The following is a 25,506-nucleotide window of genomic DNA, read 5'->3' as shown; positions in this document are numbered from 1 at the left end:
GGCAAATCTCATGGAAACAAAGTACAGGAAATATAGCTAAGCCTCACAGGTCAACAAACAGCTGCTCTCTCTTCCCCTCCCTCTTTGGGACCACCTGACTTCATGCTGCTGTTTGTCTGTACTGTGCTTCATTTCTTCTCCCTCTGCAGACCCTGGTCCTCTGCTCCATCAGCCCATGGCCCACTCAGGTCATTCAATAAGAGTGGCCTCTGCTCATTTCTGGGAGAAACTTTAATGGCTCACCTTGGAGGAAGCAGGGAGCTAACATCACATGGTTGGTATAACATCCCCATCTGGTGCCACTGAAAAGGACTAGGATCATCGCTACAAATGATCAACACAAGCTCTACTGAGTGGTGATACCCCCAAGAAATTCAAATTCACACATAAATATTAGTTATAACACCTTTATTTCAGAATGAGTGCAGGATTGAATTCACAGGTATACAACTAATTTATAGCTCTAAATCACAATAAGATAGAATCAAAAACACTATCCTGCACAAAAACTTGGCCTGAGAAATGTTCATTTGAATTTCAATCTACTTTCTTTTCATATTATAGAACTGTATATATAAAAACACTAATACAACTGGGGGAGACAATGGCTTACAGATTAAATTATTTGTAGCAACATCTCACTTATCTTGAGGTCACAGACCTGACAACTGCAGTTGAGGATCAAGAAATAAGTTAGAGGAAGTAGCAGAGCCTCTAAGATAACATCACCAAGTCAATGCAGCAATGTTCATTCATTTTACTGCTAGAAAAGCCTCCCAAAGCCTCATTCAGATCCTGTTTACTGTTACTTGACATATAGTTGCAATTACATGATTTCCCAACCCCATACAGCAAATGAGAGGAAAGTTCCTAGAGATAGAAAAGAAAAACTATAAAACCACTCAAAGAGCAGAGCCATTCAGTGCAGGGGCTTTCATAACTATTATAGGACCTGAAAGAATCAAAAACATAAATGATAACCCTGAAGATTTCATCATCTTCAGTAGATTGTTTGCAAAAGCAGGAAAATGTATACTAAATTAAGAGTTTCTTGTAAATGGTTGAAATAAAGCAAAAAAGATGTGCAACTTAAAAGAATCACCTGGAGTTGTCCATACCATGCACCTCACAATGTCTGATAAATGGGATATTACTACACGTATACGGCTTATAAGATACACAAAGCAATTTATATAAAAAGAATACAGCACCTTTTTAATCCACATATGACTGAAACTATAAAAGCCCCTTCATGGTACAAGCACCTCAATCATGTAGGGACAGCTTAAGTCAGCTTCTCTCTGCAAAAGAACTTTATATTGTGTCCTGAGTGATCAATGGTACTAATCAGTGGGCCCGATGGACTGCAAAACCTTCTTAAATGATAGGAGATGCAGAGGCCAAGAACACTTCCCCTAATCAGTGTTTCTCAAGATGTGGTCTGTGGAACAGCACAACCGAATCTCCTGGTGAACTTGTTTTAAAATGCAGATCCCTGAGTCCCAACCGAAATTTCATGAATCAGAATCGCTGGGGTAGCGGCCTGGGAACCTGCAGTTTAGCACACCTCCCCAGAGATTCTGGTACAAGCGGAAGTCCTGGAATCACTATAGTAAATCATCACCTTGAAGTGTAGGCTCAGCAACCCAGTCAGGAGGAGACTGGCCAGGTCTGGGAATTAACCCTTTCCCACCCTTGTTCCTAATGTGCCCACTAAGGCTGTACTCCTGGTTTTGACATTTCTTACACTAGACTATATATAATAAAATAAAGTTAAATGTGGGCTTCTAAGTGGTTTATCATAGGAAAAAGATTCTGACATATAATAAAAATAAACTCTAACAAGCCCTGATTAATTTTAAAAAGAACATAAGATTTCTAAGCCATATATGTGAAGAATGAAGCAATGGATGCTTGCAGGGGAAAATAAAATACTGAGTGAGGAAATGTGTCTGAAGCAAGTCCAGAGGATTACTTGGGAATGGAGAGGAAAATACATCTAAAAGCAGTCTTGGAGGAGAGGCAGAATGCAGCTTACTTCCAGAACAGGAAAATGCAAATCTATTAACAACTGGCTGGGATGTCTAGGCTGGTCCTTAACATTCTTGAAGCAGAGGCTGGAAACTACTGGCAAACATGTTTTGCTTGGCCAGCACAATATTTTAAACAATCCTTGAATTCATTACCACCATGTAAAAATTGGGACTTGTCTTTTTTTTCAAATTCTGCCTTTTCCTGCAAAATTGGAAATTGGAAGAACTAGAAAAATCAGCCACGTGGCCACACTGTGCTGGAGCCAGTCAGCAGCTGCACACCTTTAGCAGGGGGTATGCTCCTGGGGGTCTCCCCAGTGGCCACCAGTCTGCTTCACTCACCAGATCACCTGCCAGACCCCTGCAGGCATTTGCATTGGAGCTTCAAGGAATTAAGACAAAAATTCAACATCTCTGTGCTTCACTCATTCTATTTCTAACAAAAACTCTTGCTACAAAGATCCTTTTCTACCTGAGAGGTGTCAAGAAATCAGATAATGCCCAGAGGATTACTTGGGAATCATGTACAATTCATTGTACTGTTCTCATCCTTAGCTGCCCATTGGAATCACCTGGGGTGCTTTAAAAAATACTGGTGCCTGGGTTCCACCCCCCCCAGAGATTCTGATTTATTGGTCTGGATGTAACCTGGGCAGCAGGATTGCATAAAGCTCCCCAGGTAGTCCTAATGGGCAGCAAAGGTTGAAAACTCCTGCATTCAGAGGATGCAAGTGGCTGAGTATGAAGGGTTAAGTTTATGCCAACGTCAACCTGCAAATACAAATTTCTTGCCTCTCACTTGCATGATAATTCACATCACCTCTTATTTTTGGAAATGGGCTATTATTCCCAAAGCCTACTAAATGCCATTTACAAACTGGAAAAGGAGGTCAAAGGGTGTTCTGGTTTCTACCATTCATTTTCCCTCCAACACAATTGAAGAATGAAACACTAAGGAAATGAAGGGAAATTATCCTAAGAGACAAACTCAGGCAGCACAAATAGCTCAAATACAATAAGAAGAGGTTCACAGTGGCAGGCTTCTATAAAAAAATAATTGCTTTGAAATTCATCAATGTACTAAGTGGAAAATTTTTCAAATATTAAAAAAAGAACAATTTCCCTACGACTTTCCAGTAATGGCCCAATTTTTATCTTAAGAAGATGAATTCCAAATTATTGCCTCTCTTCAAGCTTTCTATTAGGTAGTGCACATTTATATTTTGGCTTCCGATCACAGGAAATGTAAATTACTGTCCTCTAATTTTCAAACACTAATACTATCCTATATTTGAGAAGTACATTTTCAAAATGGTTTCACATAATAATGGCTTCTACTTACTGGACTTCTACGTACCAGAGAGTAAGCTAGGCATTTTATATACATGACCTCAAATCAGTCCAACAATCTCACAAAGTTAATGCTATAACCCCATTTTACAAATTTAAAAAACGAGCTCCAGAAACATTTAAAATTATGTACAAGATTATTGAGCTAGAGGGTGCCAGCACTTGGAATCAAACCCAAGTCTGTCTGTCTGAACCTAAACCTGTGCTTTTTACACTGAGCTACCCTGTTTAATCATCGCAAGTAGAAAGATCTGTATCCAATTATCCCCATTTGTCCTGTGAAAAACAGAGAGGTTAGGATCTGCTCCATATCACAGAACGAGTTAGCAGGAGCCAAGATGGCAATCTGCCTCCCCACTCTCCAGCCCATGTTGTTTTAGAGGACCAACTCACAGCTCACATGCTACATTATAAAAGCTATACTGATGGCAGTTATGTAGTACTTATGGGTAGAAATCAAATGCTCCTGATTTCGAGGAATCTTAAATGTTACTATAAATATGGCTTAGCTTCAACACAGGTCTGGTACATTCCTGTCTGTTCCAGGCCACCTATGAATCAAGTATCCAGTTCAGCTCCTTTATTTGTCCCAGAATCCTCTCGTGAATCCTATGAGCAATGACGCAGATAACAGAAAGGCCCAAGCACCGCTCTTCAGGCCTCTAGCCTGTCCTCGGCTGTCCTGACACGGTCACCAGGCAATCAGCAGGACATCCTGAAGTAGGGCGGACATCACTTTCTGTGGGGTTTTTCCTTTATTTGTAAAATCGTAAGGAGACTGTGCCATAAAAATCAGCTAGAAGGGCTCATCTCCACGAGTGCTGTTATTTGGGGCAGGCTCCCAGGGGAGTGTATCATTTCATGTCCTGGCAGGAAGGTGTCCTCTTCTTTAAGCTGCCGACAATGCATCCAAAAACTGCGTCTTTGATGTGCTGTGTCCAAGAAGTGTTTCTCGAGCAAAAGTAAACACAACACGGCTCCCCTGCAAGAGAAAGCAAACAGGCTTTATCACCTCATAAACATGACTCACCAATCAATACTTATTTGCCCTCTTTTCTGAAGCAACTCTTAAGAGTCACTTGAATTCTATCGCTTTGGATAATTCTTGAAGAAATTGCATTTCTGCCTCCTAATGATCTTTGAACAAAGCAAGCACCTCATTTTATTAAGTCCAGCGACCCAGAGGAGCTGGTTCAAAGGGGAGTTAAGATATATAGCTAAAATTGAGGTCTTAATCATTCCTTTTTTTTTTTCTTTTTTTTTTTTTGTGAGGGAGATCAGCCGTGAGCTAACATCCATGCCAATTCTCCACTTTTTGCTAAGGAAGACTGGCCCTGGGCTAACATCTGTGCCCCTCTTCCTCCACTTTATATGGGCTGCCCCCACAGCATGGCTTGACAGGTGGTGCATTGGTGCGCGCCCAGGATCCGAACCCGGGCAGCCAGCAGCAGAGCACATTCACTTAACCGCTATGCCACGGGGCCGGCCCCGAGGTCTTAATCATTCCGATGTGAATAAACTCTGGTATGTTATCAAACCTCACCAAGCCCGGTTTCCCAACTGCCAGCGGCAAGAACAAACAGATGTCAGGGCTGTTTTATTCAAAAAGGACAGGAAAGGGCCGGCCCCATGGCTTGGCGGTTAAGTGTGTGCGCTCCGCTGCTGGCGGCCCAGGTTCGGGTCCCGGGCGTGCACCGACGCGCCGCTTCTTCGGCCATGCTGAGGCCGTGCCCCACATACAGCAACTAGAAGGATGTGCAGCTATGACACACAACTATCTACTGGGGCTTTGGGGGAAAATAAATAAATAAAATTATTTAAAAAAAAAGGACAGGAAATCAAAAATCTATCAAATGGATGTGTCAGCAGCAACACCACAGCATATTGGTTAGTGAGATTTGTGCACCTCCACTTTGGCTCATGACAAAACCACCTTCTAAGCTTTTGAATTGTCAAATACCCACTCGGATACACAGGCCAGAGAGTTCTAGAGAGTATCTTTAGTGCTAGGTATGATAAACAATGTGGTCATATTCTATGTGAAGTTAAATTATACAAATTTGAAATGTGGTATGATATAAAAATATTGAATGTCTCCTTATGCATATTTGTGCAAACCCCACAGAATGTTTTTTAAAAATTAAGAATTGCAAAATTCCAAAGCTGACAAATTGAGTTCATTGTACACAGCACCTTTACTATTTCCACATCAGAGCGCTACTTTATCTGCTAAATAAAATGCCTATATTTCTACTCCATTATGCGTATGCATTGGAACTTTGAGCAATTTCAATGATCACTGTTGCTAGTATTTAACTTCACTGTTGTGATAATTTTAATGCTTTTGTATGCCTTAAAATAATATCACTCAAGGGAGGATGTTAGAGCTAATGAAGAGAAAATAAACTGTCACACTATTAACTTTGGTATAGAGGTAAGATGCAATCAAACACTATATAAAAAAGGCCAAACAGGGGCTGGCCCCATGGCCTAGTGGTTAAGTTTGGTGCACTCCACTTTGCCGGCTTAGGTTTGGCTCCCAGGCACAGACCTGCACCACTTGTCAAGCCATGCTGTGGAGGCGTCTCACATACAAAATAGACGAAGATTGGCACAGATGTTAACTCAGGGCGAATCTTCCTCAGAAAAAAAAAAAAGGCCAAACAACAAGGCTCCCTGATGTTAATTTAGGACAGGGCATGCTCTAACCCAGGGGATAGAACACCTTTTCTTAAAGGACCAGATAGTAAATATTTTAGGCTTTGCAGGCTGTAATATCTCTGTCACAACTATTCACTCTGCTATTGTAGCCAGAACATAGCCATGGGCATAGTGTGTTCCAATTAAACTTTATTTACAAAAGCAGACGGCAGGCTGGATTTGGCCTATGGGCTGACTCCTGCTCTATAGCTATAGAGCTAATTTCCCCCCTTCCTTTTAATGTAGCATTTTACTGCTCATAAAACCAGTAGCTCCCCCACCTACAATCATTCTTCCACAGATAGAACTAATCTTGAGAATATGAAAAGTTCCATTTAAACAGGCGCATTTATTTCAAGCTTGCAAAAACTTTGTAAAAATAGTCAAGAAAATGGGGTAAAAAAAAAAAAGTGAAGCAGTAAGCTGGCAACGACACTGCAGCAACATCAAAGCCTCAAAATGTTCTATATCATGTTTTTGGTGATGCTTACATAACTGTTTATATTTGTCAAAACTCACCAAATTGTACACTTAAAATTAGTCAATTTAATTGTACATAGATAATACCTCAGTGAAGCTGATTTTGGAAAAACCTTAAATAAAGCCTCAGCAATAGCCTCTCATTTGCAGTAATTATAGATTTATGGGGTAAGAGTGTACATTCCTTACTTTACACATTTGCTCATCTGAGAAACTGTTCATAAATTACGAGAGGCTGAATTACGTAAATCCTTCAGGAACTCCATTGCACTGAATGCATTCAGTGCAAGTGCCCTGCACTAAACGCCCAGTAGCATCCAGACCTCAAGCACCTCACGTAAGAGAGGAGAATAATTTGCTTTTTAAAAACAACACAAAGCCCTGAGTTCATGACTCAGGGTAAAAACACAAAAACAAGAACTTGGGGGGCCGGCCCGGTGGCGCAAGTGGTTAAGTGCACACGTTCCGCTGTGGCGGCCTGGGGTTCGCTGGTTCGGATCCCGGGCGGGCACCGACGGACCGCTTGTTAAGCCATGCTGTGGCGGCGTCCCACATAAAGTAGCGGAAGATGGGTGTGGATGTTAGCCTAGGGCCAGTCTTCCTCAGCAAAAAAGAGGAGGATTGGCATTGGATGTTAGCTCAGGGCTGGTCCTCCTCACAAAAAAAAAAAAAAAAACAAGAACTTGGGTAATTTAAGACAATTGGTAATGATTGTTTAATTTCCTCATTTTCACTAGCAACACTTTAAATCAAAAACACAAGTTGATGTGAGTTTCATCTCCTTTCTTTTCAGTTGTCTTCGCTCCAGGCTGGAGCCTGTCAATAGTCAAGCAGCAAAAAAAAAGGCAAACAAGAGGCTGGGATGCTAAAATCGGGAAAGCCACGCAAATCATTCCTCTGATTAATCTAAAATTGACGGAATACATGACAACAGTTTCAAAACCCCATCTACGAGCTTTCTCAGTGCCCTTGCATTTAATGTCTCATTTCAGTGACGAGAACTCATTTAAAGCAATCGTTCTCCAAGTGTGGTCCCTGGACCAGCAGCAGCAGCACCACCTGGGAACTTGTGAGAAACACAAATTCTCAGGCTCTACCGGGACCTACTGAATCAGAAACTCTGCGAGTGGGACCCACCAATCCATGTTTAACAAATCCTCCAGATGCTTCTGATGCTCACTAAAGTTTCAAAATCACTAATTTACAGTTTGGGAACCAACATATACTTTTTCCATGTAAGTGGAGTCCCCTCATTTTCTTATTTAATGTGGAGCTGACTTTAGACCCCACCCTCCAGGGTCAGATGGGATCTGTGCCCAAGTGCACGAGCACTAGAGGTGCTTAGTGAGCCTCAAAGAAACACCAGCCTGGGAAAACAGGGAGATGTGGCCAAGCTCTTCTCTACAACTTTTCAGAAAACAGAGTGGATGTAGGAGCACACCATATTTAGACTCCATCCCAGCATTTTTTGAGCACCTGCCATGTGCTGTGCCTGTGCAAAATGAAATTATTGTGTTTACTCTTTCCAGTAATAAATAAATCTATTAGTATGTGTTAAGTATAGAAGGCTTAATATTAATCAAAATGGAGCCAAATCTGCAAACAAGCAGAAACACTTCATAATTCTCCAATTTTCATTCGTAGGTCTGGCCAGCATGCTTTGAATGCTGAGGTACTTGTACACAAATGTTTCTTTTGCTTCTTCTTTGGTTAATTGTTCTCAAAGTTTATTATATATCACAAGTAGAGTACCAAGTTGCTTATATAAAACCATGTGTACTATAGTTTTAAGCCAACATAAGGAAATTTGAGGTAACTCTGAATTACCCACAACACGGTTTGCTTTACTCAAGGGTTTTATGTTCTCTCAGATGTTAAAAAACTAAGTCTTATAAATTTTCTAAGATGCAAATCCACTATACTCATTTATTTTAGGCTTTATTCTGTCTTATATAACTTTACCTTTCTACTATGAAGAACACTCTCCCTGATGTAGACAATCAAAACTTAAGGATAAGAAAAAGTTAAGTAGTTCTGAAATCCCCCTGCTATTAACCCTACATCATTTGCCCTAACCTAGAGGTGGCATGTGCTCCAGCACAAGTGCCATCTTCCTTCCATCCTGTGCCCATGGCAGACATGGCTAATCAATCAAAGCACTCTTAATCAGAGCCTGAGAATTATTCTCAAGACCTCAGAATCCTTCTCAGTAGCATTTCAGGCAGCCACTCCCAATTGTTGGGAGGATATATGACTGATAAAATATATTTATTTTCACTGGCCAATCAACATGCCCCTTTCTTGTATTCCTTCCTGCTCCAAATACAGCTTTAAACTCCTCCTTTCATTGTTTTCACTGAACAATAAAAATAAGCTTCAGTTAATCCTGAACTGCAGTCTCTACAAATCTATGCCACCTTGAGGGCTGCAATCATGTGGGATTGTGCTGAGCAGTTTAAACAATTTGAATGCAGTTGTAACCCAGCAAGTAGTACAAAACTGCTCTGAACATCAAAGAACCAAGTAAATAAAGGTACTGAAGAGATAACAAAACACCTGTGAAACAGCATCCCGTGCATATAACTGAGAAATGTACAGCATGAATAGCCCAGGGAGGCTGATGCATAATGCCAGGCTTATAAGCATGAAAACATGGCTTGAGTAAATAATTCTGATTTTGCTTTTGGTACTCACTGATGATTCTTTATTCGGCTAAGGGGGCACCACACTGTTCCTTTAGCAGCATTTCCATTATTCTAATTCCCTATAGAGAGAAGAAAGAAAAATCAAAATGCCATATTTTACGGACAAGCAGTTTTACATATATCACAAGCCTTTCCCTTCAAGAAATCCAAGTGATCGCCATATATTTGTTTCAGAAGAGTAGGCTCATAGTTATACCTTACATTTTTATAATACTTTACTCAGCAATTTCACATACATTATGTGCACATGCACTCAAAACTACTCAGGGAAGTAGACAGAGCGGAGTTTAGGGTCTCCATTTTAAACATAAGAAAACAGTCCAAGAGAAGTTGGGTAACTTCCTGAAAGTGGCCCAGCTGCTAAGTGGCATTGCCAGAGCTGGAATGATAATGGTAATAGTTAATATTTATTGAACACTTACAAATGTGCTACACTTACTGCTCAGGTTCTTATGTGCATTATCTTGGGTGGTGTGTGCCGGGTGCACCGTGGGGATCCCCTCCAGGACGCGGGCACTCCTTCCCTATCTGCCAGCACTGCAGGCTACTGCTGGCACACAGCCACCCTCAGCCAACAACTGAGAGCCCTCTCCAATAACCCTTTGCACAAAAATCTCCATCTCTGAGTCTGTGTCCCGAGAGCCGGCCTAGGACACCTTGTTTAATACACACAAAACCCCTGAACAAGTACTATTCTTAGCCCCATTTCACTGATGAGGAAACAGAAACTCAAAGAGGGTTAAGTAATTTGCCCAAAGTTACACAGCTCTTAAGTAATAAAGCCAGGAAAGAACTCAGGCATTCTATTCTGGTTTCAGGGTCACCCTTAATCTCCTCGCAGTGCTCCCTCCACTACTGTACATATCAAGCTGTCTACCCACCCACCCTGCCCAGTGAAATTCTACCCTAGAAGAACAACAAAAGCAGATATTCCCTCTTTCCTCCTTCAAGGACAAGTTCTGTAGACCAGAGGATAAACCTTCAGATGGAAAGACAGGATTTTCATGTAATTATGAACGAAGGTCTTAAGGAAATCAAAACTGGATCTGGAGCAATGGGACACACTGTTCTCAGGGACTATAAAGTAGTTTAAAGAGAATAATGATCCAAGCTAACTTAAAATACAGTTCCCCAGGCCCCTCACAGGAAGACTTTGATTTAATAGGACTCAAGGAGGCCCCAGAGTGCTAAAACTCAAACAAGCACCCAGGTGATTCTCAGCCTACATGAGAAAGGTAGGGACTTCCTACTTGGGGTTTGTTGTGAGCCACAGGAGGAGGATGCATCTCTAGAGAAGACAATACAATATATCTAGTACCAAAGTACACAGAACAAAATGTATCATTTCCTTGAGGTTTCAGAAGGCCTTCAGATTCTGGCTGGCCATCACCACAAATACTGCCACACTCCTGGAAGGAAGAAGTATTAATTAAAGGATCTTGACAAAATGCCAAGGACAACAGAGTGTTGGGTGAACCAAAGTAGCAAACTGTGGGATGAAGGGCACTGCATCCGAGTCAGGAGACCTGGGTTCTGGTCACAGCCCTGCCAATTACTCAGCTGGGTACCTTAGGCTAGTCACTTTTACCAAGGAGTAACTTAGACCAGAGAGCTCAGGGGACCACGAGGCTGACCAGATAGTGCAGCTGCACACCAGAATTACTAGGGGAACCCAGCAAGCAAATACAGATTCCCAGGCCCTACCCAGACTGGATACAATCCGAATTTCCAGGGCTGGGGCCTGGAATCTGTAGATTTATAACATACCTCACGTAGTTCTGAAGCACAACTAGTTCATCCACTAGAATTTGCAAATGGCAGCTTGACACTACCTCCAAGATCCCTTCCAACTCTGCCAGCCTGGGAATTGATGAAACAGCTCTCCTTCGTCATTTTTGAAGATACAGTACCTACTGTACTATCATCCTCTGAGAGCTACTCTCCTTTTAAAGAATTAGGGGGAAAAGGAGGGAGGCAGGGGATGAAACAACCAGTGGAATGAAATTTAAGCTAATTCTTAACATAAGACCTGAACTGTGCTCATTTCTGCTCTCATTCATTCAACAACAGATCTGGTTAACAAATATTTATTATGCAGCTACTGTGTGCACTGGAGATTAAATGGTGAAAAACAGGACAAAGTCCCTGCCCTCACAGAGCTCACAGTCTAGTAGGTTCCATTCCCCTGTTTCAATGTTTTGTTTCAACAAACCCCTGGACAACAATTAAATGCCCTCCTTCTATTTTCAAAAAGAATAAAAATGGCCACGTTACTTCCATTTCAAGCTTCTTTTTGCAGAGTGGGCCTGTAAATCTATATGGGATGTCTTTAAAACCAGAAAAGTACACTCCTTCCTTAGGAGGTGAGCGCTGGTGCACTCTCTCCATTCATCTAAATTAAGAACGTCACCACTTACTGAGCTGAACACTAATTGACATAAGTGAAGACTTTGAGGGTTGCCTTGGGAATTGAAAGACGTTATTTATTGAATCAATTATGCTCACAATGTGACAGTTGATTTTTCTTTCCCTTTTTTCCCCTTCTCTCATGCCACTTTAGTCTTTTTAAGCAGAACAGTTAGAAATAGAAGGTAGAGAACAGGGGCAGAGAGAGACCTATAAAATGAATTAAAGAAAAAAAACCTAACAGGGAGGCCAAGCCATTATTTAGTACCTCTCTTTGGTAAGGAAAGACCAAATCAAAGCCCAATAGATAGAATCCCTTCAAATAAAGTTCCAACGCTTAAAACTCAACCCCTAGGAGATCAGGCTTAAAGGGGCTAAATTTACACCACTTATCACACAATAATGCCTGAAATGCAGAACAAACATTAAGTGGATTCACCTTTATAGATACGGCTTAAAAGCTTTTTGGACTGACAAACCATAAACCAGCCTGATTTTATTATTTGTTTCCCCTCTGAGAATTTTTTCTCTATTACAAGGCTATCTTTCTCTGTTTACCAATGTATGGATAAGTGAGCCCTCTCAGTCTCATTTCCCTAATACTAGAGCTGTGCTGGCCAAACACATCCCCACAAAGGAGCCCCAGAGTCTTCCCAATGCAAAACATTTCACAAATTCCCCCATCTAAGAGTCTCTGAGAAACAGCTGATTATTACAGAAAATGAAAAGCTTGCCTGAAAAGGAGGTGGAATAAGTTGGAACTAAAGGTGACTAGATCCAGATAGTATATTTATTTTGTTATCGAACTGATGCTTCCTTAGGAAGCTCTGACTTACCTAGGAGGCCTCGAAGAGAGTAATATTAGACCTTATAAAAATTACAAAGTTCTAAAGCAGTTCTCAAAAGATACATCTATGGGGGCGTTCTTAACAGAAAAGAATTGCTCACTTAATTATCACAATGATAAAAGACTGGTCGTGATTAGATGAAGAACAACTATTTATTTACTGAGCATTTACCAGAAGCTAGGTGACTGTGATAACCAGATCAGGCATTGGAAGATCCCCACTGGAAATCAAGCTTTCTTGTGGGTCACAGCTTTGGAATAAGTACCCTTAACAGTATCAGCGCCCATTGTGTGTGAGGGACTCCACTGATGCAGTGAGGAATAAGATGCATATAAGACATGAAGCCTCTACTCAAGGGATCATAGGTCTCTTGGGAGGAAATAGAGGAATGCAAAATAACTGAAAGGCCAGACAGCCTCTGAGAAGCACTACCATGTTTAAAAGAAAAAAGTTCAATGGAAGAAGGGAAATAGAGACTAATCTTGCAGGAAGGGAGGACTTGCAGAAGACACTGGAAGAGGATGGATGTGAGTAAGACCCAAAGTCCAGTTATGGGTGTGACATACAGAGTGAAGGGAAAGACCAAGCAGAGGGAGGCTTAAGAAAAGGCACGGGGGGATGGGAACATTAGTGTGAGTGCAGTTAAGCAACTGTATTCCTGAAGGCGGAGAAAGTGGACTGTATGTAGCAGGAGATGAGACTATCACACTTCCAAACTTTCCACCGTCCCCACTCCCCACCTGCCCACACACACTCTTCCTCCCACCTAGCTCTGTTCTTTCCTAGAAGAGACGACAGCATATAAAACATTCTTGTATTGCCAAAAATGGATTTGTTATGCAATGACACCATTAGAGAGATTTAGGTTGAGTCCAAGCTAGCTTGTGAAACCTTGGGCATTTTGCTTAAATTCTCTACTCTTCAACTGCCTCATCTTTGAATAGAGATAGTATAACATGGGCTTGTCCTAAGAATTAGTTAAAATAATGCCTCAACTGGTTATCAAAGTACCTAGCTTCTGGTAAAAACTCAGTAAATAAATAGTTGTTCTTCATCTAAATCTCTTTCACCATCATCTAATCCCACTAGAATGTAAGCCCCAAGGGTAGGGGTCTTATCTGTCTTGTTCAAAATGTATCTCCTAGAAGAACAACGCCTGTTATATGGAAGGCATTTAGTAAATGTCTACTGAATGAATGAATGAATCCATCAATCAACCAATCAATCATCAGCTTACAAATCTACCACATTGGACGGTAAGGTGCTCAGGGGCAGAAAACAGAAGTTACTTACATTTTAATCCTTATTGTCTAGTGCAGAATTTGGCACACAATAGGTGCTCAGCATTGATACATTATAAAACTGATCAACTGATTACTTTGGAATGCCAGGCTGATGAGTCTGAATTTTGGAATTACAGTGCAATCTGTCCAGTAGTTAGCACTCTAGAAAGTGTGGTTGAAAAGATTAGGATGACAAGGGCTGCCATAGGAAATGAAAGAACAAAACAACGAAAAAATGAAAGATGAAAGTAAAAAAGATAAAAGAGAGAGAATGACATGGAAAGAACTGACAGCAGAGGTGGGACTTAAAATGCGTCCTGAAGAATTTGGATTAGCCAAAGGAGTTTAGAAAGTGGGATAATTTTGGATACTGAAGTTTGCATTATAAAACCACTCACCTCTTGATAAAAGGATTTGTATCAAGTTTACTCTAAAAACCTCACTTTCCCTTTTGAGTCTAAATTTTTTTTTAAGTCGGTTTACATAAAACTTTCTCAGAATCTTTTCATTTACTTTATGTAGAGTCATAACAGTATGAGGTAGAATAAGAAAATGTCACTCTCCTGCTTCAACCCTTCAATAGTGTCTCATTGCTCTTATAATAAAGTTCACATTTTTTATCATGGCTTTAAGGCTCTGGATGATCTGCTTCCAGCCCATTCCAACCACAGCTCCCTCCATTCTCCCCTCACCACTATACGGATACACAGGACTGCTTTATATTCATGGAACACGCTCAGTTCCTTGCTTTTTCACTCACTGTTCCCTCTGGCAGGAACATCCCCAGATCTTCCAGTGACCACTAGCTCCTTGCAATATGCAGATCTCAACTCACCCAGCACCTCCTCAGAGACTCCCTGATTGCCCTGGCTACAACAGCCCAGGCCACAGTCAGGATCACACAGCCTGGTCTCACTATCTCTATAGCATTCATCACTCTAAAAAATTATCATGCTTTTTAAATATTTTGTACTGTCTGTCACCCCTGCCCCCCACTCGGCAACAGAATGTAAATTCCATGAGACCAAAGAGAGACCTGGCCAGTGGGTATCGTCTGTGGAGGGCGGGAGGAAGAGGGAGGAATCTGCATCCAGTTTTCTCATCAAAAGGTAATAGAAACACTTCTCAAAGCTTCTCCAGGAAGAGCTCTTTTGCCACAATAAAGCATCTTTTAATCTGATGCTGTCCAATTCTTTTACAGTTAGGACTTACTCATCTATAAAACTGGGATGACACCAAATAATGATAACAGTTAAAATGTACTGGCACACCCTGTGTGCCAAGCCCTGTGCTGCGTGCCTCACCTGCATTGGCTTATTTTACCCTCCTATCTGCCTGAGAGGCTCATTACCTTCTTTTTTTAGATGAGACCTGAGGCTCAGAAAAATTAACCCTCCAGGCCAAAATCACACATAACTAAGAAGCAGAGCCTCAATCTGACCCAAGGCAATCAGGATTGAGAGTCTGGGATCCAGGATCTTACAACCCTAGGGGCGGGAGGTTTCAATGAGATTGTGTTAGGCGAAGACTATTGTCATGTTGGGTACACAGGCAAGAGCTTCCCTTCCCTTCCCTATTGACTATGTTCAAAAAGCCTGATACATATATCAGACATTTTAGCCCTGTTCCCAAACTAAATGGCATGATTCTTAATATATAAATCAATATTTAATCACATCTACAAATTATCTTAAATACAATGCTTTTCATGTAGGAATATCTTGATAGAATGTACGACTTCAATATAATTTTCCCATAGTGGCTAATAAACTCTTGAGTAAGATTCATTTTTATTTTGATAGTAACCCAAAATCTTTAGGTGTAACTGCAGAACATTAAACTGATATAATAATTCAGATTCTTCACTTCACATTATACAGCTTCCTCTCTCTTTAACGAGAATATTTAATCTCACAATTTGTAATGGAAAAGAATATATCCCAAAATAACAAAATCTAAAATTGGAAAGAACATTACATTATCTAACCCAGATAGGAAGCTCTCAGCAAAGGATTGACAGGGGCCCATCTGATTTAGAGAGTTGTCCTGGGATCACATATCAGAATGAAAAGTTACAAAGCCATTTCCATGTTGCCAATTTTCAAATAAAACCTGGCCTGACATGAACATTTTAGCAGCTAAAAGGCATGTCGTCATTGGTGTTTTTCTATTTTATAAAGTGACTTCCCTCACCCTCCAATGTAACTCAATCTATTTTCATTTTTAATTTTTAGAATTTGACCTGGATATGATTTTATTTTTCCTGACTTGGACTTCATGCAAAATATGGCTTCTTCATGTGAATCTGTTAGATATAATCAGAGAACTGAAAATTAATTTATCAGTAATTAAAAAAAGAAAAATCAAGGCCAGCCTCCCACCCAGTGCCACATCCCCTCCTTGATATTTCTGACAATTGATCATCTCTTACCTGCTTAGAAACCTCCACCGACGGGAAGCTTTCTCTTCCTTATTCCATCTACGTCAGCCCTACTATAAGATAATCCGCCTCACACTGAAGCAGCACTGCTCAGCGCCTGGCACCAAAGGGTCCCTGTACCAAGTCTTGTACTCCAGACTAACAAACTAAAAATCAACAAGCTTCTTATCAATTCCCTTTATCAGCCATTTTTTCACTATTCATCAGATTTAAGCTCAGTCACAATCTCCCCTTTGTTTCTTCCTTATTCTGAGAGATAAAATGGTTAGCAGCATGCTTGTGCATTTTATCAATGAATTGTCTCTAACAGAATAAATCCATCTGATGCCCATATAATAAATAAATCCAATGGATGCTCAGATAATTCTCCTTTTATCTTTTATCTCTACCCTTCTCTTTCCCCCAGATTCATGAATTTCTATAAGTCAACGATCTTCTTTACACGTAGGGCCAGTCTTCAAATTGGGCGTTTCCTTTGAACAAAATATAATTTTCCAAAGCCATATTTCAGTCAAAAACGCATCCCACCAAATCTCAACAATATTGAGGTTAATAATTTATCACAGCTTACTATATGCCAGGGGCTTCACCTACATTATGGCATTCAATCCTCTCAACAGTCCTATGAGGTGAGATACTTTTACTTTCACTATTTCCAGGTAAGGAAACTGGGCCTCAGAAAGGTAAGTAACTTGCTCAAGGTCACATAGGTGGTAAGTAGCCAACCTGGAATTTAAACCTGGATTTCTCCAACTCTTGCCACAATGAGTACTTGCCTCACTGAACTTGTTTCTGTGCCTGTAAAATGGCTGGAAGAAAGAGAATACGCATACTTTCTTGCAGGACTGCTCTGAGGATTCAATGAGGCAACATACAAAGCTACTAAAGCACGGCCGACTTTGGTTAACCATTACTTCCCATTCTCCCTGTGGCCTGAAAGTGGCCACTGATTTCTTTATGGACCTAGCTCTGACTAGGGGCCCCTCACAATGAGACTCCCACAACAAGGCACCCACCATTCAGTTGGAATTCCTAGAGGGAATGTCAGCAGGGGCTCACCTTGTGCTTGTTCACATTTCACAAAGCCTGTTTTATTGCTCTTCACATCACCTCTGAGAGTTACTAACACTTGTGCTTGACAACACCGAGCCCAGCGGGGTAAACCAGCTTTCCCCCGGTCACAGGGGTCATCAGCAACAGAGACAGAACTAGAATCCAAGTCCCAGGAAAGAACTGATTACCGAGAGGCTGAGGCCCCTACTAGGCTGTGGGAGCACATTACATGCCTTGTCTCATTTAATCCTAACACCCAACCTATGAGTCAGTGACATGAGGAAAAGGAGACTCAGATAGGTTAAGAAACTTGATCAAAGGCACCCAGCTACTAAGTGCAGTATGTTTACAGGGTTCTCTTCTCAAATTACCATAAAACGACACGTCGCCTTAGGCATAGTCCTTCCTGCCGTCTCAAAGTTATTTCCATCTACATCTGGGTGGTTCTAATTTTAAAAATTTAGGGAAGGCAGGGTGAGACCAAATCACATGTAGTTCTTGCAATTGCCCTAAAAATAAAAGCACCTCACTACATCTCCAAATGCATTTCATTTTCTGTTGATACCAAGTGAAGCTCCCTCATGCACTTTGGAGAAACTGGAGGACAAACGTGCTCACGAAGCATTTCTGTTTCAACACAGTATCTGCCGATTAGAATTCCTTGGTTAACTGTCAAACGCCAACCTGGAGAGCTCTTTAATTCCCATGAAAAGCCTTTCGATGCTAAACATGATCATCACTTCTTGGGGACAAAACCCAGAGAGTAAATGAGGGATCAGGTTACAACTTGGAGCTGGAGTGCTGTAATGAACGCTGGCAACATAAATATGACGGCTCGCCTTCACTCCTCATCCTTCACATTACCTGGGGAGTGCAGAACCATGAAGTCCACGGCAAGTTTAAGAAGTGACGCTTTAAAAAAAAATTCTAGGGGCCGGCCCGATTGCGCACGCGGTTAAGTGCTCGCGCTCCACTGCGGCGGCCCAGGGTTCGCCGGTTCAGATCTCGGGTGCGCACCGACGCACCGCTTGGCAAGCCATACTGTGGCGGCATCCCATATAAAGTGGAGGAAGATGGGCACGAATGTTAGCCCAGGGCCAGTCTTCCTCAGCAAAAAGAGGAGGATTGGCAGATATTAGCACAGGGCTGATCTTCCTCACTAAAAAAAATTCTAAGCATTTAACATCACAAATTAACAAGTGCAACCAAAACAAAAGCTACATATAAATGACTAAAAAATAAAATCTCTCTATGCAAACAATGGTCTAAAGATGAACCACCTGCTATTTTTCAGAATCAGTCATTCGCAAAGGGAAAAAAAAATAACTTGTAGTGCTTATAGGCACAAATGTTCTTTAAAATTCCCAACCCCCAGAATAAACTGATAAGAGGAAAGGAGAGTAAAACGGAAAAGCTCCGTTTTCCACCCGTGTAGGGAAAAACCCAGTTCTTCCCTGCAGTGTGTGTTTCTTTCCTGTGAGTTTCCTTTACTACTCACACAAAACACTTCATTTCTGACACTTTTGGTCACCAAATGTGTGGGGGTTTTCCCCACAACAAGCAAGCCTCTGACACCAGCCGGGTGTCCTACAATTTAACTCAATTCTGACACTATCTACCAGAGAAGTGTCAGATCCCACCGGTTAAGAGCTCAGTCCCACAAGACTGCCCCCGCCCCCCCACACACACACACTCCAGACACCAGTCACAGCTCTGGTTATCTATCACCCCTGCTTCTGATCAACTGGCTATAGTTTGGAGATTCCAACGGCCCCCTCCTTAGGTTCGATTAATTTGCCAGAGCAGCTCACAGAACTCAGGGAAACACTTATTTACATTTATCAGTTTATTAAAGTGTATGATAAAGGATTCAGATGACAGCCAGATGAAGAGATACAGAGAGCACGGTCTAGGAGGGTCCTGAGCACAGGAGCTTCTGTCTCCAAAGTTGGGGTAAGTCACCCTCCTGGTGTGCATGTTTTCGCCAAACTGGAAGCTCTCTGCACCCCATACTATTGGGATTTTATGGAGGCTTCCTCACATAGGCATGATCATTTATTAACTCGCGTTTCTAGCGCCTCTCCCCTCTCTGGAAGATGAGGGCTGGGGCTGAAAATTCTAAGCTTCTTTCTAATCACGGCTTTGTCTTTCTGCTGACCAGCCCCCATCCAGGAGCCATCCAGGAGCCAACTCAGAGTCGCCTCATTAGAACAAAAGATACTTCTAGTGCTCTTATCACTTAGGAATTTACAAGGGTTTTAGGTAGGAGCCCTGTGTCAGGGACCAGGGGCAGAGACCAACATATATATATTTTTTTCTATTATTTTACAGAGAGATTGAAGAAAGGGACATAATAACATGGTGGATACTTTTTAAAAGTTGCTCTAGAGCCATCCTTGATGGCCTACTGGTTAAAGTTCGGCATGCTCCGCTTCGGCGGCCCGGGTTTGGTTCCCAGGCGTGAAACCACACCACTCGTCTGTCAGTAGCCATGCTGTGGTGGTGGCTCACATGGAAGAACCAGAGGACTTACAACTAGAATATACAACTATGTATTGCAGCTTTCGGGAGAAAAAAATTAAAAATTAAAAAAAAAATTTAAAAGTTGCCCTAGTATTTCAATTGCTAATTAAATGAGAAGCATTATTAGTTAATCCCTAGTATCAATCCACCCGTCATATTGTTTGGTCTCAGATATTCCTATATGGATTAATAACTCCCACATGGACAATGCTCTAAATCTACCAGCTTGCCTTGAATGTTAAACAGTCTGATAAAATTCTTCTCTTCAATAAAAAACCTGAGGCTTATAAAAAATACATTCAGGGGGCCGGCCCCATGGCTTGGCGGTTGGGTGCGTGCGCTCCACTGCTGGCGGCCCGGGTTTGGATCCCAGGCACACACCGACACGCCGCTTCTCTGGCCATGCTGAGGCTGCGTCCCGTGTGCAGCAACTGGAGCGATGTGCAGCTATGACGTGCAGCTATCTACTGGGCCTTTGGGGAGAAAGAAACGAGGAGGATTGGTGGTGGATGTTGGCTCAGGGCCGGTCTTCTTCAGCAAAGAGGGAGGAAGATTGGCATGGATGTTAGCTTAGGGCTGATCTTCCTCCCAAAAAAAAAAAAAAAACCACCTTCAGGAGCCAGCCCCGTGGCATAGTGGTCAAAGTTCAGCACGCTCTGCTTCGGCGGCCTGGGTTTGTGGGTTCAGATCCCAGGTATGGACCTACACCACTCATCAGCCATGCTGTGGCGGTGACCCACATACAAAATAGAGGAAGACTGGCACAGATGTTAGCTCAGGGACAATCTTCCTCAAGCAAAAAAAGGGGAAGATTGGCAAGAGATGTTAGCTCAGGGTGAATCTTCCTCAGCAGAAAAAAAAAAAAAATATTCACACATCCTTCACTTGATGAACTGCAAGGGTGAGATTCCTTTTACATAACAAGCATGGTAAGCAATTCTGGCTGTTGTTCTGAGACTGATGCAAAATCCTCAAGGCTGAGGGACAACTCTGATTCATGCCTTGTTTGGAATTTGGCCAACCAATCCATGTTCCCTGCAAAATAATTTGTTAGACTGGCTGAAGTGTAAAGGGGTGAGCTGCTGGAAAAGTAAAATTAGAGGTATATGTAGCCTGGTCATCAAGGGCTCAGATGAAGGGTCTGACTGCCTGTTCTGAATCTAGGAAATGCCGCTCACCACCTGTGTGATCTTGGGCAAGTCAATTCACCTCTCGGTGCCTCCTCATCTATAGAATGGTGATAATAGTACTTATACCACAGAGAATTCTTGAGCAAATTAAAGGAGGTAATGTAGGTAATGTACTGAGGATGATGCCTGGGCATAGAAAGTGTTCAATAAATATTACTTGTTATTGTTACCTCTCCTATTACCCCAATAAATAAAAAGTTTCTCTGCTTTTAAGACTATTTTTAAAAGATAATAGAATGGAAACATAAAGAAGTCTTACCACTTTTGGAAAATAATACAAATAATATGTACATTTGTTCACTAATTCAATAAATGTTACTGAGCACTGACTATGCGCTACGTATTGAGGATAAAGTAGTGAGCCCCACAAAGAAGCCTGTCGTTCAGTGAAGGAGACAAAGAATACATTCAAAGAATCATGAAAATAGTCACATACAGACAAGAGGACTTCAGGGAATCTTTTCTAAGGTAGTGATACAAAATATGAAAGGCTCTATGTATAAAGATGTTTCACATGGGCTCATTTATAATGGTAAAACTTAGAAATACCTTCAATGCTCAATACTAAAGGAATGGTCAAATCAATTATTATATAACTACTTAATGAACTATTAGGCAGTCATTAAAATGATGGCTTTCAAGTTTATGTAGTTACTGTGAAAGGCATTTATAATAAAATATTACTTGAAAAAAGTAAGACATGAAATTGTACTTATACTGTAATTATGACTGCTTAAAATCTGCATATGAAAAACTGGAAGGAAATATGCCAGTTTGAGTTGTAATGGAAAGATAACAATTATCATTCATAGAGTATTTATTGTGTGCCAAGGTACTTTAAGCATTTCTATACACTATTTCCTTTAATTCTCATACTCATAACATAGGTACTATTACTCACTTTTCACCCCGAGAGAGGTTATTCGTATATACACTATGAGGGAGGGCACTGAGATTTAAACTCAGGGTGCATTGACCCAAAAGACAGGATCATTACAACCACTGAACATTTGTCTATATATTGTAATGGGGAAAATAAGTTTTTGCTTATAATTTTCTTGCATTTTTCTTTTTAAATCATAACTGATTATTTACTGTGTGCCAGGTCCTGTCCTAAGCATTTTATGCGTGTAACTCATTTACTTTTCACAAGTACTCTATGAAGTAAGTTCCAATATTATCCTCATTTTACAGATGAGGAAAATGAGACTCAGATAATTAAATGGCTTGCCCAAGGTGACACAGCTGATCAGTATAGGATATTCTGCTGGTTTAAAAGAGAACTAGGGCAAAAGAACATAAATGGCTCTGCTGGAAATATAATTTAAAACATGTATGTGCAGGTAGTACTTATTCAAAAACATTTTATTTTTTTTATTATTTTTTCCCTCCCTTCCTCCCCGACTCAAAAACATTTTAAATAATTGTTTTGTAATTTTGTTTAAAGACTGAAAGAGTCTCTTTTGGGAGGAGTGCAGCAGTTTTATTAATTACAAAATATTTCAAACATATCAAGAACTGCAGTTAATAGAAAAACCAGTGGGCTTTAACAAACGTTAACGTCTTTAAAAGTAGCAAAAACTACATCCCGACCAAAAGCCACTGATTGAGAAAATTTTTAATTATAGCTTTTAAATTCTTCTTAAATTGGATGTCAATATGAAAAGAGTTAATTAACTCTCAAAAAGCTACCATTTTCCTTTATTAAGAAAATTCAGAGAAAAATAGAAAAACAGTTTAGCTTGACTCTAAAGAAGAACGCTAGGCAAGGAATAAAGGGTCAAATCCCAGACAGTAAATGGGATCCCAAGAAACTGGAGATGACAAAGAAACATCACCCCAACAAACCTGGGTTCATGAGTCCCAACGCTTCTTTCCTCTTTAACAGGCAAACACTCCAGCCTCCCCCCCTCACCTTCCTGGGGCTCTGCCTCGTGCCCCAAGTCCCACAAGGGTGAGTACAACCAAAGAGGGCCTTCAGCAAGAGATGAAATTCTACCGTAGAGTGGGGCGACAGAATAAGAAATCACCACCAACAGGGGAGAAAGAATGATCAAGGAGAACAGCTGGACACCTCCAAGAGCTTGAGGAGCATTTAACTAGCATGCTGCAGGGGTTAAGCACACAAGTGAAGTTTAACTATTGGATATAGCTTTAAGAAATAAAATTACCTTTGCAATTCAAATTGCTCTACCCAGAATGCTGTATTCACCCCTGATCTGAGACACCTGAATGACATTCTCCCGGCCTGTTGGTCAAACTAAGAGACTTAATTCAGTACACAGAGCCTAGCTGAATCCAAGCCCAATCCTACAACAGGTTTGATCCACAAAGATTTGTGCCTCAAATGCTCTTAGTCCACTCAATCTGCAGATGCAGCCCCTCTTTTCCTGGTATTTCAAAGCAGGCTGGCCAGAGCTATTTCAGTTTTCAATTCTGTGCCTGCCTTAAGATACATGAAGATTTACAGTGGCCACAAATTCCTATTTTCTCATTGTCTTTGTCTTTGAATTTAGCACAACAGAGTGCAAGAACAGGCTCAGAAAAGTAATAGATTGATTGGAAATTCTATCCAGAACAGTAGGGAGAACGTGGCTCCCAATCTCCAAAGATACCGGGTTGGGTGTGAGAACAGAAGAGCATTAGGAAAGCAAGTATAACAGTAAGTGTTACAGAGACAAGGACATTTTCTCCATGTTCTAACAAGTGTCTACTTCAAGGTCACATGTATACCGAGTGCTGACAGAGACAAGTCATGCATTTGTCTTGTCCCTTCACCTAAGCTCTTTGGGGGAAAGGATTCTGTCCTCCAGGTCAGGGAGTAAAAGGGTACAACAGTTAAGAGGGTGGGCTCTGAGGTCAGACCACCTGGAATGCTAGCTCTGCCACTTACCGGCTGATGAAAATGTGCAAGTAATTTAACCTCTGTGTGCCTCCATTGCCTCATCTGTAAAATGGAAAAGTGGGAATAACAACAGTCTCTCTTTCAGAGGGTTATCGGGAGAACTCAATGTTCATAAAACAGTGCAGTGCTTGGCTCATGGTAAACACTCATAAATTATAGCTACGGTTATTATTATATCTGGCTTTCTCAAAAGTTTCCAGAACAGTCTGTGCTTACAGAAAGCAAGGATTAAAAATAAGCCAGCATATCTATTCTTGGGCACTAATATCTCAAAGGCACCTACAATATCTACAAATCTTTGTAATATGCAATTTATTTAGCTCACATGGATTTTAAATGAAATTGTAACAACCCTACCACATGCTTACCATGCCTTCTTGCTCATCAGTATTTTATAAAAGTACACTTCTTATTTTTAAACATCTTATTGCCACCTTAACCCTTGACTATCTTCTTGTGACATGAACTATCTCTGATGCTCTTGGATCCCTACTTAGCTTCAACTCCTGAATTTTTGTGCAGGCTTAAAGACTATTTGTCAGAGAAATAAAAAAAAATCTTGGTATTTACACACTGGGGGGAAGGAGAGAGGGCTGAAAAAAATCATACAATGTCAGAATTGAAAATGACCTCCTTGGCCAATACCTGATGTTACCAAAACTGACGGTGAAGTTCAGAGTAACTAGTCCAAGCAACGTGGCCATTAGAGTGCAGCCAAGGCAGGACCAGAGCCCACATGTCCTGATTCCTGGCCTGTGTGCTCCTCACTGCACTGTGCTGAGACCTGCCTTCTGATCACTGTGCAAATAATGACACCGACACATCCAGAGCCCAGGAAACCACTTTCTGTCATTTCAGGTAAGAGCTTAACTTCCCAGGTTTCATCTAGCTTCATAGAAGGTAAAGTCCCAGCATTTCAGCTGGCTAACTTAGGGGATTCCCGAAAGCTTTATCACTGAGCAGTCTATTACAACCCGGATGAATTCAAATGAGCCATCGAGGGATTCTGGATGCCTAAGTCTCACAGTCAAGGTAAAGGCATTGATTTAAACTCAGTAGAAGGTGAAAACTGTATCACTCACAGAATACTCATTTTCACCAAGATGTTTTCACTGTAAAGGCTACATTTCTCGGGACTAAAACTCTAGAGATAAGAGCAGGATGAGCTGAGCTGATGGGGAGGGGGATATGTAAGAAGAGGGCAGCTATTGTTATTTAACTGATGTAGAAAGAAATTGTTAAAAATCAGCATTCCTGGTAATATTCTCACAGCATCTAATGAATAAATATCAAGTAAATCAATCTATTTGAGCACTCATGAGTGGGATTAAAAAGTATTACCAACGGAGGTAAATTGAGAGCTGGGAAGTAAACCCTCTGAACTGGAGGGACAGAACATATTTCATCAGTTCTTTGAGTGGCTCAAGTAATGGAAAGGATCTTGAAAGAATTCACATAACCAAGAAGGAAATATAAGTCTCTAATACATAGTCAGCAGAATATTACACTGGTGTTCTTACGTTGTATTTGTGACTTCTATTAATTCTTTTGAATGACAGATTTATTTGCTCTTTTCCTCTATCTTGAAAT

At 41.1% G+C, this 25,506-nt stretch overlaps 1 protein-coding gene across 5 annotated transcripts in view; it reads right to left on the bottom strand.

Moving 5' to 3' along the window:
- Positions 1 to 391: 391 nt before the first annotated feature.
- Positions 392 to 25,506, bottom strand: part of PRELID2 (PRELI domain containing 2) — a 72,575-nt gene continuing 47,460 nt past the window's right edge. For 4 of the 5 annotated variants that reach the window (XM_087429611.1, XM_087429613.1, XM_087429612.1 and 1 more), the window contains 3 exons: positions 23,905 to 23,958; positions 9,258 to 9,327; positions 392 to 4,365 (listed from right to left, as the gene is read on the bottom strand). In XM_087429611.1, coding sequence (XP_087285737.1) covers positions 9,268 to 9,327; positions 23,905 to 23,958 — 114 coding nt within the window. In that variant the 3' untranslated portion in view covers positions 392 to 4,365; positions 9,258 to 9,267. The remainder of the gene's footprint in view (positions 4,366 to 9,257; positions 9,328 to 23,904; positions 23,959 to 25,506) is intronic. The other variant, XM_004420037.3, reaches the window with a different exon arrangement.

This window comes from Ceratotherium simum, chromosome 4 (genome assembly GCF_057802395.1).
Source record: "Ceratotherium simum simum isolate JZ-2026a chromosome 4, ASM5780239v1, whole genome shotgun sequence".
NCBI lineage: Eukaryota > Metazoa > Chordata > Mammalia > Perissodactyla > Rhinocerotidae > Ceratotherium > Ceratotherium simum.
Note: the sequence above shows the minus strand (reverse complement) of the source record. Positions and strands in the feature narration are given on the sequence as shown.